At 37.5% G+C, this 16,045-nt stretch overlaps 1 protein-coding gene across 4 annotated transcripts in view; it reads left to right on the top strand.

Moving 5' to 3' along the window:
* Nucleotides 1-16,045, top strand: part of LOC122794523 (probable glutamate receptor) — a 1,137,906-nt gene that overhangs the window by 482,832 nt on the left and 639,029 nt on the right. For all 4 annotated transcript variants that reach the window (XM_044062989.1, XM_044062987.1, XM_044062988.1 and 1 more), the window contains exon 3: nucleotides 2,883-2,914. In XM_044062989.1, coding sequence (XP_043918924.1) covers nucleotides 2,883-2,914 — 32 coding nt within the window. The remainder of the gene's footprint in view (nucleotides 1-2,882; nucleotides 2,915-16,045) is intronic.

Raw genomic sequence — 16,045 nt, 5'->3', positions numbered from 1 at the left:
TGTGTGTGTGTGTGTGTGTGTGTGTGTGTGTGTGTGTGTGTGTGTGTGTGTGTGTGTGTGTGTATATATATATATATATATATATATATATATATATATATATATATATATATATATATATATATATATATATATATATATATATATATATATATATATATATATATATATATATATATATATATATATATATATATATATATATATATATATATATATATATATATATATATATATATATATATATATATATATATATATATATATACATATATATATATATATATATATATATATATATATATATATATGTATATATATATATATATGTATATATATATATAAAATAAAATAACTTAAAACACCCTGACCACGAGAAACGAACCTTGAACTATAAAACAAAACAATAAAACATGTAGGATGAACTAGTGTTTTAGCGCTTTCATCTTTTATTGATGGATAAGACTTTTTCAGAAACAAATACATAAATACAGTGTAATCAGTTGTACACACTTGATATTCTGTAATTCAAAAAAATACTAATCTGTCATAAAGAGATAGATTGTCAAAGGGCCAATCATAAGACTCAGCCCCTGGTCTCAATGAACATATTAATATTAAATGTTAGCTACGTTAAAAACAGAGTGGCTTTGTATTGTTTGGTTGCAAGACTACTCTAGGGGAACAGGGGTTTTGCTAGATGAATAACACACAGAGATTTTCTGGGTTGCTTTGGCAGTTTAAATATTGGATTTCAGCCCTAGTGCTTACCTTGGTTTCATTGATTCTCCTATATTGTTATTTCTGAATATCTTAAATTATTATTGTCCTTTATTTATTTATTTAACTTAATTTAATTTGATTAGTTAATCAAGTCACAATGATAATGTACCTTTTAATGCTGACATGTCTTGGTAATCACAGCGTTTTTTATGGGTTGGGTTATTTTATTGCTGAGTCTTATGATTGGCCCTGAAGTAACATTTGGCAAACACAGGAATATTAGATGATTTCCGTGTTGCTGAACCTTACTTGAGCGAGACAGCTGTATCAGCGAATGCCACTGTGCTTTATGAGGGTTCAAGCAAGATAGGCATAAATGAAAGAGGAGCACAAACAGAAAATTAGTTCTAGTCAGGAGCTGGTAGAGGGCAAGTTTAAAAGAAAACAATTTAGCACATAATTAAGAAAATACTATATCACAGAAACTAGTAGGACATAAGATGCAGTTTCAGAAGTGAAGATAAAATGTGGATAAACACCTGGGTTTGATGTTGAATGGGGGTCACTGGTAGACATGCTTTAGGTCATGGGCAGTCCCAGTAAACCGATCTGCCTAATTTGTAATGCCATCTATTTGACTTAACATAGTATATGAGATTGGTTGACCATTGCAGTTTAATATTTGTGAAATATGGCAGCCCTGCTTCTTGAACTATGGTGGTAATTAATTATTCATTACAGTGACTCCACTCTCTGTATGTGTTAACTGAAATTATAGATATCCCCCAAGAGGCATGAAATGAATAGTACAGCTGGACTCCTGCCTGTAAATGCACAAGGCACATGCACAATGCTATGGGGAAGCCAGTGTGCATGATGTGAAGAGATTGCTTTTCATAGTTAAAAGTGAAATTGGCTAGCCTTAAATAGCCCACAAAAGCAGCTAGCCTAGTACTTACCTATGAACCTATGAAGAGTGAATGATTCAAAACTTGTGTGTGATGAGCCCTCATGTCCAGACATACAAATTATTGTAAGGCAGAGTAGTGTTTGTCATTGCACTACAAAAGTAGGCACACAGCAGTATTATGTTCAGTGAGCTCAATAAATCAGTGACTTATAACCCCAGCTTAACGTCTGAGTAAGCAGCGCTGAACTTCCATGGCTTAGCATAGCTAACTACTGGGCTTTCATACTTGCTCTGTTAGTATGTCACATATAAAGCTGAAATACTACTTTTAACAGGTTAGGGCTAAGCTGAACTGAGCAAAGTAACATTTTTCACATTTTGCACAGCATGACCTCCAGGAATCAGTGGTGGTCAATTTTATGGCACTCACACTGCCAAGATATACTGCCTATAGGTTTCAGTATCACTCCAAATCTTGATTTACCTATCTGCATGCACCAGGGCACTCATTTTAATACTAATCCTCATTATTGTATTATTATATGCTCATTAGCATACACCACACCCAGCTAGACTGTTTCTCAGTTAACCCTCATGGTATGTACATCTTTGAACCACACCCACCTTGCTTGGGGCAAATATCTTTCTGAAATGCAATTAAGGTTTCTAAATCCAGCCCCCAATGCGTTATGTTATTTTTTACTATTTTATTCTATACTTAATTGTTGTGTATTTTTTTTTCTTTTCGGTCCAGGTCATGATTGAAAAGGTCTGATTTGCATAATTAAACTCACTTTATTAACAAACAAATAAATGAAACAAATACTTCTTAGGTTGTCATTATTATATGCAAATGTACAGCAAGAAAGTTAAATATGTCATCATTGTATGTATTATGCTAAGTCAGAGATGTAAATCTTGCAGTAATTCATAGAAAATATGTTTACAGCAATTCTAAAATGTTCTGGCATTGTATTATGTTTTATTTATTACTGGACTTCAAATTCAAAGAGCAGAAAAAAACTGAAGCTCAAATGAACCTCACAAAATATGTGGACATGTGTAAGTCAAGAAATTCCACAATTATGTTGTCTTTTGATCTTTAATTCAGTATAAGCAATGTTAACATACCATGCCTGAGTATTCAGAATCATGGCTATGATCTCACATTGTTTGCGTATTTAATTTTTCAGAAGTTAAAAAGAAAAAAAATTTTTTTTGAAAACTGATTTGCTTTTGTCTCTTTTAGGTAATGAAGACCGAATCAGTCTGTATAGGCAGGTAAGTACATGTTGCCTGGGTTTCAAACAAGACACAAGATAAAAACTGCATTTTAATCTCAGAAGACAAAGGGTGATCAACAGCATGTCTAATCTACTGATTTTATCTTGTTTGTCATTTTGGTACCCAGTGTACAGTGGAAAACTGGGCTCCTGTAATGACAGAAAGATCACATCATGGTTAAAGTCTATCCTCTGTATACATGTCCTGGACCATTTTTATACACATACCTCTCAACTGTCCCTGATTTTTCAGAATGTCTCTGATTCTTCTGATTCTATCTCTTACTTTTGCCTTGCCACTTGTAATTTTTTTTTTTTTTTGCTGTTCTGCTAAATAACTAAAGATTACTGCCTGTCAATTATGCCAGAAATTGTAGGTTCAGACTTGCTATTGTTCATAAAATGCATATTACTGCAAACCCTGTTTTTTTAAATGTTCAAGTGAATTAGAGTAATATTTAAAAAAAGTCGTTAATTTTGAGCCCCCCCCCCATTTTTGGTCTAGTCCAGAATTAATGAGAAATGAAGTCTATTGGTATGTTCCAAACATATCACAAGGTAATACTGCATATTAAACTAAGAAGACATAAGATCATTCATTGAATTTCTGATTCACTGCGTTTATTCATTTTTTTTAATTTTGATTACAAGATTACACTAAAAAACTGAACATCTGTAGTGACAGAAAGACCACTTCATGGTTCATAGGTTCATAGGTAGGTACTAAGCCTACGTATGCCTAGCCAACAAGGGTCCCTGGCTTATGCCACCCAAGAAAGTTATTTTCCTGCGCCACTATCGAGCAGAGACACAGAAGTGATCCCCTGGGTGTATTTCCTATTTCCTATCCTCTCATCAAGATTTTTCTTGAAGAGTGCTAATGAAGAACTTTGCTTAACATAGATGAGTAGTCTGTTCCAGAGTATGGGAAGTCTCTTGGACAGGAATCTATCCCTCCAACATGTCGTGTTTATTGTGGTGACAAGGTTTTGGTCCCTAGAGAGTGCAGCTCAGAGGGATTGGGATTTCTTTAGCTGTAGCATGTCCAACAGCTCTGGGTTTGACATAGCTTTATATGTTAGGCAGAGATCACCTCGAAGTAGGCGATATGCTATGGAATAAAGCTGGAGTTTTTTGAGACGGCCAGTGTAGGGCATTTGTATGAGGCCAGTAATCCTCTTTGTGAGGTACTTCTGTGGCCTTTCCAACTGCTGCAGATGTCTTGTGAGGTACATTCCAAAAGGGGAATTGTACTCTATAATGGGTCTAATGAGTGTCGAGTAGAGGGGAACAATGACCTCTTTTTTCGTGGATGAGAGCCCTTTTATGATGAGGTGTGCCACACAGAAGGACTTTCTGACTACTGTGGTGATGTGACTATCAAAGGAGAGACTACTGTCCACCTGGATCCCAAAGTCTCTTATCACACATTCGGTGTTAAGTAGATTGCCGCCTATGTGGTAGTTCATGGGTACAGAGTTTTTACCAAAGGGGATGACACTGCACTTTTTGGCATTGAGCTTGAGGCCATGGCTCTGACATCAGGCATCTGTCTCACCGAGGCCCTTCTGTAGGATGTCCACATCATTTGGGGACTTGACTATGGCTCCTAGTTTGCAGTCATCTGCGAACTTCATTAGCCAGAGGCCTTCTATGTTAGCCTGTACTTCAGAGAAGTAGATACCAAACAGGATAGGTCCCAGGACTGAACCCTGCGGCACACCACATGCCACTGGTTGGAGGTCAGATTTGGAGTCTGCAACTTTTACAGTGTGGGTTCTGTCAGTGAGCCAGTTGGCAACCCATCTTGTGACATAGGGATTTATACCTAGTTTAGGGAGTTTAGCTATAATTCCAGAATGGGGGATAGTGTCCAAAGTCTTGGCAAGGTCAAGATAGGCTGTGTGAACCACCTTACCCTCATCTACGGTTTTGGTGACTGCCTCAAAGAAGTCGATCAGGTACAGGAGGCATGATCTGCCTTTCACAAACCCAAACTGGGTGGGATCTAGAGTTTGGAGGTTAAAGGGAATGCTGGATAAACACTGTGTGGCCCAGTGTATAGACATAACTATCAAATGTCCCTGATTTTGCCTCCTTTTTTGCCCTACAACTTGTAAATGTTTTGATTTTCTAATAAACCACTGAGGACTGCAGTCTTGCCAGACATTAGAGTTTCTTATTTTTGCATTGTTTGAAAATACATGTTGATGTCAGACCTGTTCTTATATCAATTTTCTAACTGTATTGAAGGAATATCTATAAATGATCCCTAATTATCCCTAATTTTAGGCCTTTGCTCATACACACACACACACACACACACACACACACACACACACACACCCACACACAATTTTGGCCAGATTGAGCGAAAAAGTTTACTGGCATATTTATAGATATGAGAAAATATGTCATAAAAATCACTGGTAAACACTGATGTTGTCTGAATAATGTGTCAGTATATATGTATGTGGGCGTGTGTGTGTTCACATTTATTCATGCATGTGTCTTATACAAATTCTAATAACAAAACTTAGGACATTCATAATAACCATAATAACCAATTCATACATGTCAAGCAGAGCACCTCACTGGCCCTCTTCAAGAGAAATCTTGATGAGTGGATGGGAAATAGAAAATTCACCCCGGGGATCACTCCAGTGGCTCTACTCGACAGCGGCACTAGGAACTAAAGTTGGGTGGCACGATGCCAGGGTAATCCTATGGGCTAGGCTTGTAAAGGCTCCAGGGCCATTAGCCTAGTACACACCTATGAACCTATGAACCTATGAACCATGCCACACTGACAGCATGGATACCAATCTGAGTTTAACTACAGACATATTTAACAAGTTATTTGTTAAGAGTCTATGTTTAGTTATCAAACAGACTAAACATCAAATGGCTAATCATCAAATGCAAATCAGCGAATGTTCATTTATCGAACGTTCACTTCATCTAACCTGTGAAACGGGAAAAGTAACTAATTGGTCAACACTTCCCCATCTCAAACATGGCAGCATTTCAAACTCCTTTTCCCCACTGCAGTGTGGTCTCAGAGTTGGTATATATAGTTAGGAGGGTGGGGTGAAGGCCCCCACATTGGGGTGAACGTTTGCTGATTTTTGTTCGATGATTAGCCCTTCAATGTTTATTCCATTCGATATGAAACATAGACCCATTTGTTAAAATTTTGGGCTCATACAAATAAGTATAAGGAATCATACCTAAAGCATATTTACTTCATCAAATGTTTGCTGACAAAAATAGAAAAATATTATTTTTTTATTTCCTTTACTTAAATGGAAGACTGCTGTTCAGTTATTGTACATCATGCTAACATGGAAGAAACAGCTGCCATTATATGCTTATTAATGTCTGACTGTGAAACAGAAATGTAACATGGCAATCCAAGCATTAAAATTATTCAGCAGTAATTATAAATGCAAAATGTCTTCCCAGTAATAATTATGCGTTGCAGTCAGGGCCTATAGTCTCATCAATCAGGTTTAAGCTGTTCGTTATTTGTATGCAATTACTGAAGCAGGCACAAGCTGGCAAGCCCTGTAGCATCGTCTAAGCAGTTGAGTGTTCTCATTCTAAGTAATACTATGTTTCAGGCAGTAATTTGTATGGTTTAAGCTGAAATACATTGCTATCAAGGGTAATATTGGCTTAATTCTACACCTTCTAAAAGACACGTTTTCTGCATATTAGAAAATTTCATTGTGTAGAATTCTGAACAAATGTAAATGGAACTGACAATTTCTGTGGAAACCTTAACTAAAAAATAAACGAATTGACTTCCAAACTTCAGCAGGTATCTGTTTGCAATATGCAGATATGTTTGCATATATTAATGTGTGTGTGTGTGTGTCTGTGTCTGTGTGTGTGTGTGTGTGTGTGTGTGTGTGTGTGTGTGTGTGTGTGTGTGTGTGTGTGTGTGTGTGTGTATTATTGTATTTTCAACTTTAAAGATAAATATCTATAACTAAACTATTAAGTGATAGCATAGGTAATTTTAAAGCTCCCCTTAAACACAAAAACATGGAGGCCTATGCAGAACTATTCACAAATGCACTGTGCAACCACTTAAACAACTGCATAGAAATGGCATCACTTGACTGAACCAAACCCAGGTCTAGCTGGAAAAACATGCCACCCTGGTGAACCCCTAGTATAAATAGGCTATACAACAGAAGGAAGAACCCCCTGTCTAGAAGTAAGTGGGAGGGTGCACAACAGAAAAAAAATCCCTCATTAGTCTCAATAGGCAAATCAAGGAACTAGTCAAGTCTTCAAAAGCTAAATACAAGACTAAAATAGCTTCCCAAGCAAAGGATACCCACAAAGCATTCTCCAGTTATGTCTGAACTCTTAAGGGAAACACTCAACAATGTGTTGGCTGTTGGCTGTTGATGGTGCATCTATACTCAGCCAGAAGAAATAGCAAACCTCCTAGCCAGTAAATTCAGCTCAAATTTCTCTTCCTTATCTCCTCAGGTAACTCCCCATGAAATACCCCCTAACATTCCTTTGACTGATATCACAAAAGAACAGGTCATCACTGCACTCTTTAAAGCTAGAAACACAGCATCAATAGGCACTGACAGAATCCCAAAGTGCCTATTAATAGCTGGAAACATAACCTAGCAAACCATCTTGGATCTCTAGTTAACCACAGTCTTCAGACTGGCTTTGTCTCACTAGAGTTGAGGACAGCAGCAGTCATCCCTCGGCACAAGGGGGCAGTCATCAAATAATCCAGGAAACAACCGACTAATAAGTCTGACTAGCCTCATATGCAAGGCTATGGAAAGGATAATCACGGATCTGATTAACAAAGACATAGGAAATCTCCAGACTCTAGACCCAACCCAGTTTGGCTTCAACAACTGCAGATCATGCCTGCTCAGTCTTGTGGACTTCTTTGAGAAGGTCAGCAAGGCCATGGATGAGGTTAAGATAGTGCATACCACCTACCTTGACCTGACCAAGGTATTTGACAGAATACCCACTTGGGTATTATAGATAAACTCACAAAATTGGGCATAAACCTCTAAGTCACCAGCTGGATAATCCAACGGCTCATGGATAGGACACATTGTTAGGGATGGGGAATCCACATCCAGCAAGAGGCCAGTCACCAGTGGAGTACCAAAGGGCTCAGTGCTGGGCCTCTATTGTTTGGGATATACTTCAGGTATGTCAAGGCAAATGTAGATGGCCATTGGCTGACCCAGTTTGCTGAAGACTGCAAGTTTTTGGCAATCAATGACTCTACAAATAATACTGATATCCCACAGAAAGGTCTGACACAGACTAATGATTGGTTTCAGAGCCATGGCCTCAAACTAAATATGAGGAAGTGCATAATAATACCCTTTGGGAAATCAAATACACCTGCAAATTACAACACTGATAGCAACCCCCTAAGAGTGGACCCAGTGGTGAGAGATCTGGGTATTCAGGCAGATAGTAATCTGAACTTTGACTACCATGTGTCCATGGTAGTGAGGAAATCATGTTTTGTGGCTTAGGTTATAAGTAATGGCATGGCATCCAGATCTAAAGATGTCATAGCACTGCTGTACTCGGCACTCATCATCTCAATAATTGAGTACAATGCACCCTTTGGCATGTACATTGCCAGGCAACTGCAATAGTTGGAGAGTCCTCAGAGGTTTCTCTCCAAAACAATACAGGGTATATTCAACATGTCATATGCAGACCATTAAAATCCTTATCACTGTATTCAATTTACTACCAATTACTGAGGAGTGAGCCATGTCTGACCTACAAGGCAGTCTCTGACCCAGCCTAGATGGAAATGTTGCATATTCACAAAACTAACTGCATGATGGTTACCTGCTCCAAAGATCTAAACCTGATCTCTGACATGAATAAATCATTGTGGAGAGACAGATATGTGTCCCAGAGATTGACCCTCATCTGGAATAGGCTTTCTATTCTTGTGAAGCAGAGCCCTTCCCTGACCATCTTCAAGCGCAATCTGGACCAATGGATGGGAATTCACAAATTCACTCCTGGGGTGGCATCCATGTCCCTTATGGACAGTGGCAGTCTGTAAAAATACTCAAAACCCCACTTGTTGACTCTTGTTATCTTTTCCTTAAGGATAGAAAATTGGGTGAAATCTGGGTAACACTGGCTAGGCTTGTAAGGAGTCTTGAGCTGTTGGCCTAGTAATCTCCTATGAACCAATGAACCTATGAACTCCTATCAACAGACAATGCAGCAATCGCTTCTGCTAGTTCATTTACAACTACAGTCCTCTCTAACATATAAACTTGGAACTCTGCAAGCTTGACTTAGGTTAGGGAATTTAAGAGAACACTAAACATTTACTAATAATGTTGAAATATCCAGAAGGTATGAAAGCTTTGGTGGTGGATAGGCCACCAGTCAAGATTGTTATTTTGTTTGTAATTGCTTTCTGTTCACATGTTTAATTGATTCTACGTACATACTATGATTTATTTTCAAAATCTATGAAGTTATAGAAGTAGAAGATAGAAAGCAGTGCTGCCATGAATATCTCTATCGGCATTGCACATACCTCTTTGACCATTACCTGCTTCACAATCAAGCATCATCTCTCACCCTTTTGACCCATTAGTCTTCACCATCATGCTATTGCGCATCTCCACCTTGCAGGGTGAATACCTGTTTCTAACCTTGTCATGTATCTAAACAGAGAGGATGACATCTGCTGGTTAGCTTTTGTTTTGGGTCTTGTTGATTATGCAACCAAATTCGCACCCAGTTCACAGACAGGTATGGTGCAACAGGTGCACTCTTCTATACACTTATTTACACACTACAGTGTGATACACTCTTGATATGTTCATCCCACTGAGACCTGTCTAAATACACAGCCCACACACCCATGGCCTTCCTGTAGATGGCATGTTTACAGAAGGAACTGTACCAGTCCTGGCCCAGATCATCATTGCCCACTTACTCCCATTGCTTCTTGAGTGATTTCTTCAGCACCCAGGATTTTAAATGAAACCAGGTCAGCTTAGGCATAGTCAGGGCTTCATCAGCTTATAGCTTGCCTTCAGCATTGGTATTATCCTATACTGGAAGACTACATTTGTTGTGTCCCATTCAATATTCATATTTAAGTGAACACGTTATACTAACACTGCATTGCATTGTCTGTCGAATTGTCATACACTAATTTGAACAGTGTACCTGACATTGCACTTCTCAGAGTAAAAAGTAAAGTTGACGTTTACCTTTTTAATGCTTTTCACTTTTCTACATTTATTCAGCCTTGGTGGCAGTATATTTGGCAATCAGGGTATGAGGGCAGAGCCATCACATTCAGGCTAGAGGGCAGGGTGAGCAAAAATGATATAGTATGCATTTGTGTGATGTTGGTCTAGCCAATTTCTGGAAGTTTGCAAGGTTTTACATTTTTGATGATTACTTCACAATATTATCAGACTCAGTGTTGTGAAGCTTGCTGTTATCAACAGACATAACATAATTGGTTGTACATGCATATATTTGTAGTCAAGAAATCTTTCCCAAAAAATAAAATAGATTCCAACATGCAACTAATAATGCTCTCGGCCAGCATCTCAAGAGAAAAACTGAGTTGGCATCTTTGCCCTCCAGGATGACGATTTTATTTGTCCATAAGTATACAAGCCCTAACCATGCATCCTTCCTCTTTGCAGATGCCACAGGTCAGCGATTCCTCACCATCTACTCATGTCCACAGCCACATACTTTAAGCATTGTAACTCCAGAAAAACAGTCGAGTCCAAATAGGCTGTCACAAACTTTTATTACATAAAAACAAATAAAATAATTGTAAAACTGTGAGCACTTTTGGGATAACCCTTCATCAGACAAAAATCTCTTTATATTCACTTTTGAAAAAACACCAACCAAACATTTCACTGCCCTCCTTTTTCTTAGAGCTGGTCTTAAAGGTATACAGGTATTTAACCCTGGTGGATGATCTGCTGCTAGCTCTATAATCCAGTGTAGGTCATTATACTCTGTGAAATTCACTATATCTCTCCCTCTCTTACTCATATGAGTGACCTGTACGACCATGAACCTGAAAGTATGAGCTGGATTTTTGGAGATATGCACATATAAAGCACTGCCTTCATCTTTCTGTCTCATGCCGGACATATGATTTTGTATCCTGGTTTTTAATTTGCAGTTAGTTTTTCCCACATAATAACTAGGGCATGATTGACATACTGCTAAATACACCACATTTTCCGGTGTGGCAATCTGCGTATAACTTGAAAATATATTCTCTTTTGGTTATAGGTTGTACAAAGCAGTTCTTGTTGTTGATCATTGGACATATCTTACAGTGCCTACAAGGAAAGGTGCCTACTATATCTGTGATTAATCCTGTTTTAATTCTCATTCTAGGTTCTTTACACAGCAAGTCTTTCAAATTACTATTACGTCTAAAACGAAAATGGTTCTTTTTCTAATGTCTTTAAACTTCTCCTCACTTAAGATTTTCCAGTTGTGTCTGATTATATCACAATCACCATTTATATTGTCACTATGCTGTAACATAACTCTGTTTGTTTCTTGTTTGTGTCCTTGTATTATTCTCATTGTTTCATATGCTGTGACCTTTAAACCATGGTTTAGCTTTACCCATTTTATCTCTCTTCACTGTTTATAACCCGCCCTCCATCAACGTATGTGTATAACCCCTCTGTGTCATATGGTTATGCAAACTCTCTAGTTCTTTTTCAAAAGTAGCTTCTTCTGTGCATAATCTCGATGTACGTAAGCCCTGTCCCACTGCTATGTTCTTAAACGTATGTCTGGGATGCATACTTGAAAATTCTAGATAGTGATTGCTTCAGCAGTTTTTCTTATATAAAGAGGTTGACAAACCTATCCTTGCATTTTTTGTTATTCTTACATCCAAAAAGTCTATAGATTTAAAATCACTTTTAACTGCAAACCGTAAAAAATTGGTAGTTGTTTCCAAGTGTTTAACAAACCTTATCAGTTCTTTCTCACTTTGTTTCCATAAGATATAAACATCATCCACAAATCGAACATAATGTAACAGGTGTTCACTCCACCATTGATCATTAACACATAAATTCATTTCCTCCCAATACGCCATCACTAAGCTGGCGTATGAATTCGCACAGGGTTGTCTATGTGGATGGAAACTAAATTGAGTTACCCACGAATATTAAAGGACGCAGGACATTTTCTGAACAGATTAGCAGAGGTTGTTGAAAATGAGGTAATGACAAATGTATTAATGGTTACCCTTGATGTCAACAACCTCTTTACTGTTATTAGTAATAACTATGCTTTAAATGCAGTTAGTCAAATACTAACAGAAAAGAAAGTATTTGCTGGGAAAATGAACCAGTTAATATTGGAAGTTTTACAACTTATACTTGTGAATAATGTCTTTATATGTAATAGGTCATACTTTAGACAAGCTGCAGATCACCATTTGAAACGTCTAGTTGAAGAATGAACTTTCTGATTCTAGCCCTCCAGGCTACTTCCTTTTCAAGCATAATTGCAAAGAAGTGCCTTGTTAAGTAGCGAATACATAGGGTTTGCCTGAATGATTTAAAAATATTCCCATACTCCATATTACAACACAACACTCTTAAAAGCGCATTACATATTTTCTTTACTTTATACATTGCAATATATACATATATATATATATATATATATATATATATATATATATATATATATATGCACATACATACAAACACACATATATAGGTGTGTGTGTGTGTGTGTGTGTGTGTGTGTTACCCCAAAAACTATACTCATCTTATTGACATATTTCTTTTCATGCATCTTGAAATAGTTATGCTATATTCCTGATTATTGACACTGTATAACATTGTATTGCTACTTAATGCCTTGTAATAATGATGTAACATTATTGTTTAATGCTAATTTATAATGAAAATTGTATAATATGTTGGAGCTTTTCTCCCCGGATCACTGCTGAAAAATGGCTCTTCAGCTCAGTCGGACAATCCCGGTCAACAAATGTAAAATAAATAAATAAAATAAAAAATATATATATACATGCCCGACAAACCACAATTCCAACAATCAACAAAACAAATACCTTTCCCGAAAAACACACACACAACACAAGCACACCAAAAACCTTACAAACCTACACTAAACCTTACATACACAACTATCTATGCACTAACCTTAACCCAAACCCTAACCCTAAGGTCCGTCACTATCACACACTTACCTTACCCGCACCCTAACCCTAACTCACTTAATCCGCCCCAACCCTTAAGTCTGTCAGTATCGCACTTACCTTACCCGCACCCTAACCTTAACTCACTTAACCTGCCCCTAAACCTAAAGTCCGTCACTATCGCACACTTACCTGACCCGCACCCTACCCTAACGTCTGTCACTATCACACATTTACCTTACCCACACCCTGACCCTAACGTCCATCCCTATCGCACACTTACCTTAACATATCGGTGTTCTCAGCGTCGGGATTCTCAACTGTCGGTCTTCTCTGTTGTCGATCTTCCAGTGTCGGTTACCTCATTGTCATTCTTCTCACCTTTCGGCGTAATCAGGTAGACCCATATATAGATATATATATATATATATATATATATATATATATATATATGTATACACACACACACACACACATATATATATATATATATATATATATATATATATATATATATATATAATATGTATATGTGTGTGTGTATGTAGATATATATATCTATATGGATCTATGTCAGATGATCGAGATTTCAGAAACTGAAAATTCATATTGCTGAGACCATATGATCGAGTTTCCAAAAACTCAAACATCAAAAAAAAAAAAAAAAAATCGACCTTTTTTTTTACATTTTTGCAGGGTGGAACCCCCCTGTACCCCCACACCCCTTGCAAATTATATATACCTATAACTCCGAGATCCCACTACACTCTGGAAAAGGGTAAATTTCCCAATGAGCACTGTACCACGATCTCCATGTAAAAGCTTCAAGTTTTCAAAAACTCAGTCATATGGTGTCAACCATACAGATTTCTAATTTCTGAAAACTCGATCAACTGATAGGGACCCATATATATATATATATATATATATATATATATATATATATATATATATAAAACACACACACACACACATATATATGTGTGTGTGTAAATACACACACACACACACACACACACACACACACACACACACACACACACACACACACACACACACACACACACACACACACACACACACACACACACACACACACACATTCACCTTCTATTCATACACAATAGATCTGTTTTTTGTCGTGTTATTGGCAGATAGCTGCCAATATTATTTAAGCAGAATAGATCCATAACACACACAGACATGCACACACGTTCTATTCATAATAGTAGGTCTAGTTTCTGTCATGTTGCCTGAACAGAGCTGTCACTGATATTGTAGCAGAAAAGTTCCATAAGACTTGAACACACGCACACACATTCCATTCATACACAATAAGTTTGTTTTGTTTTATTGTCATGTTGCCTGTAGAGAACTGTTGCTGTTGTTTTAGGAGAGCATTTCAATAACTAATCCCACACACAACAATGAGCAGTACAGACAACCATGTTGTCTACTGTGGGCTTAAATATGGTGACTCTACATTCTTTTGTTCCATCAGTCATAACAGATGAGTGGCACATTAAAAGTAAAAGTGTACTACTATACAAGAGTGTGTTGTGAGGACACTATATTTTTGTAAGTTTTTGAATTGCATTGCTCATTCCTGTATGCCAGCAGTCCCCAACCACTGGGCCACTAACTGGTACCAGGTCGTGGATCATTTGGCACTGGGCCGCCAGGTTCAGAGTGAAACAAAAATAGTGAATATGTGCATGAGTGTGTTTATGTGTCTATCTGCATGTGTGAGTGAATGCATGCATGAAAGCAGAATGCATATGTGTGTGTGTGAAAGAAGAGACTGTGTGTGTATGAGAGAGAATGGACAATTAGATCGAGCAAGTTATTTTACACTCACTAAGCAGCACTTTTGCTGTATAGCAAGTGTAAAATAAAACTGAAAAATGTGTGTGTGTGTGTGTGTGTGTGTGTGTGTATGTGTGTGTGTGTGTGTGTGTGTGTGTGTGTGTGTGTGTGTGTGTGTGTGTGTGTGTGTGTGTGTGTGTGTGTGTGTGTGTGTGTGTGTGAGAGAGAGAGAGAGAGAATGATCCTTGCAGCAGCAGCAATGAGGTCTGCATACCTCTCCCATCCCATACCACTCAACCTCCTGCACAATAAATCTGTACAGCACACCTCTCACCCTGTAAGACTAAAACATCTGGACAATGCTACAAATTATGGGGGGGACAAAAAATAAGGACACTTTTTAAATATTACTCTTACAAACTTAGAAAGTTGATAGAGTAACATGATTTGAATTAGCATGAATTTTTCTGAAGGATATGAAGTTTGAAATTCAATTGTCTGCCATGATTTACTGACTTCAGTCCTCAAAGTTTTGCCAGAGATTTGTCAGAAAACCACAATTTTATGAGAAACAGACCAAAAATATGAGGCAAAAATCTGGACATTCTGAGAAAATCTATGCAGTTGAGATGTATGCTGGACAGAGTGAAATAATACGGACAAATTTTAAATATTGCTCTTATAAACTTAGAAAGTCAATAAGGTTGCCATTAGGTTTACATACCTTTTGACCATAGTAGATCAATGTTATGCTATTAAGCAGAATGTACACCTTTTTTTTTTTGTAATTATTGCCAGTTGCCTTTTTATTGTATTTTGGAGCTTTTCTGCCTGAGTCTCGGGTGAAAATGAACTTGTAGTCCAGTCGGGTCTCCCCAGTAAAGAAATGTCAAATAAATATTATGTACTTTACTGTGCATGCACAATGGCTGGTCCTTGGAAAATTGTCTTACATGAAACCGGTCCTTAGTGCAAAAAAAGGTTGGAGAATGCTGCTGTATGCTAAAGCCAAAAACAATGGTCTACTGTACATACAGCTATTTGCAAATGGGCCACTGTGCAGCCTTATGCCCAAATGTAAAGATGTGTGAC

This window comes from Protopterus annectens, chromosome 2.part1 (genome assembly GCF_019279795.1).
Source record: "Protopterus annectens isolate FY-2018-M chromosome 2.part1, PAN1.0, whole genome shotgun sequence".
NCBI lineage: Eukaryota > Metazoa > Chordata > Ceratodontiformes > Protopteridae > Protopterus > Protopterus annectens.
Note: the sequence above shows the minus strand (reverse complement) of the source record. Positions and strands in the feature narration are given on the sequence as shown.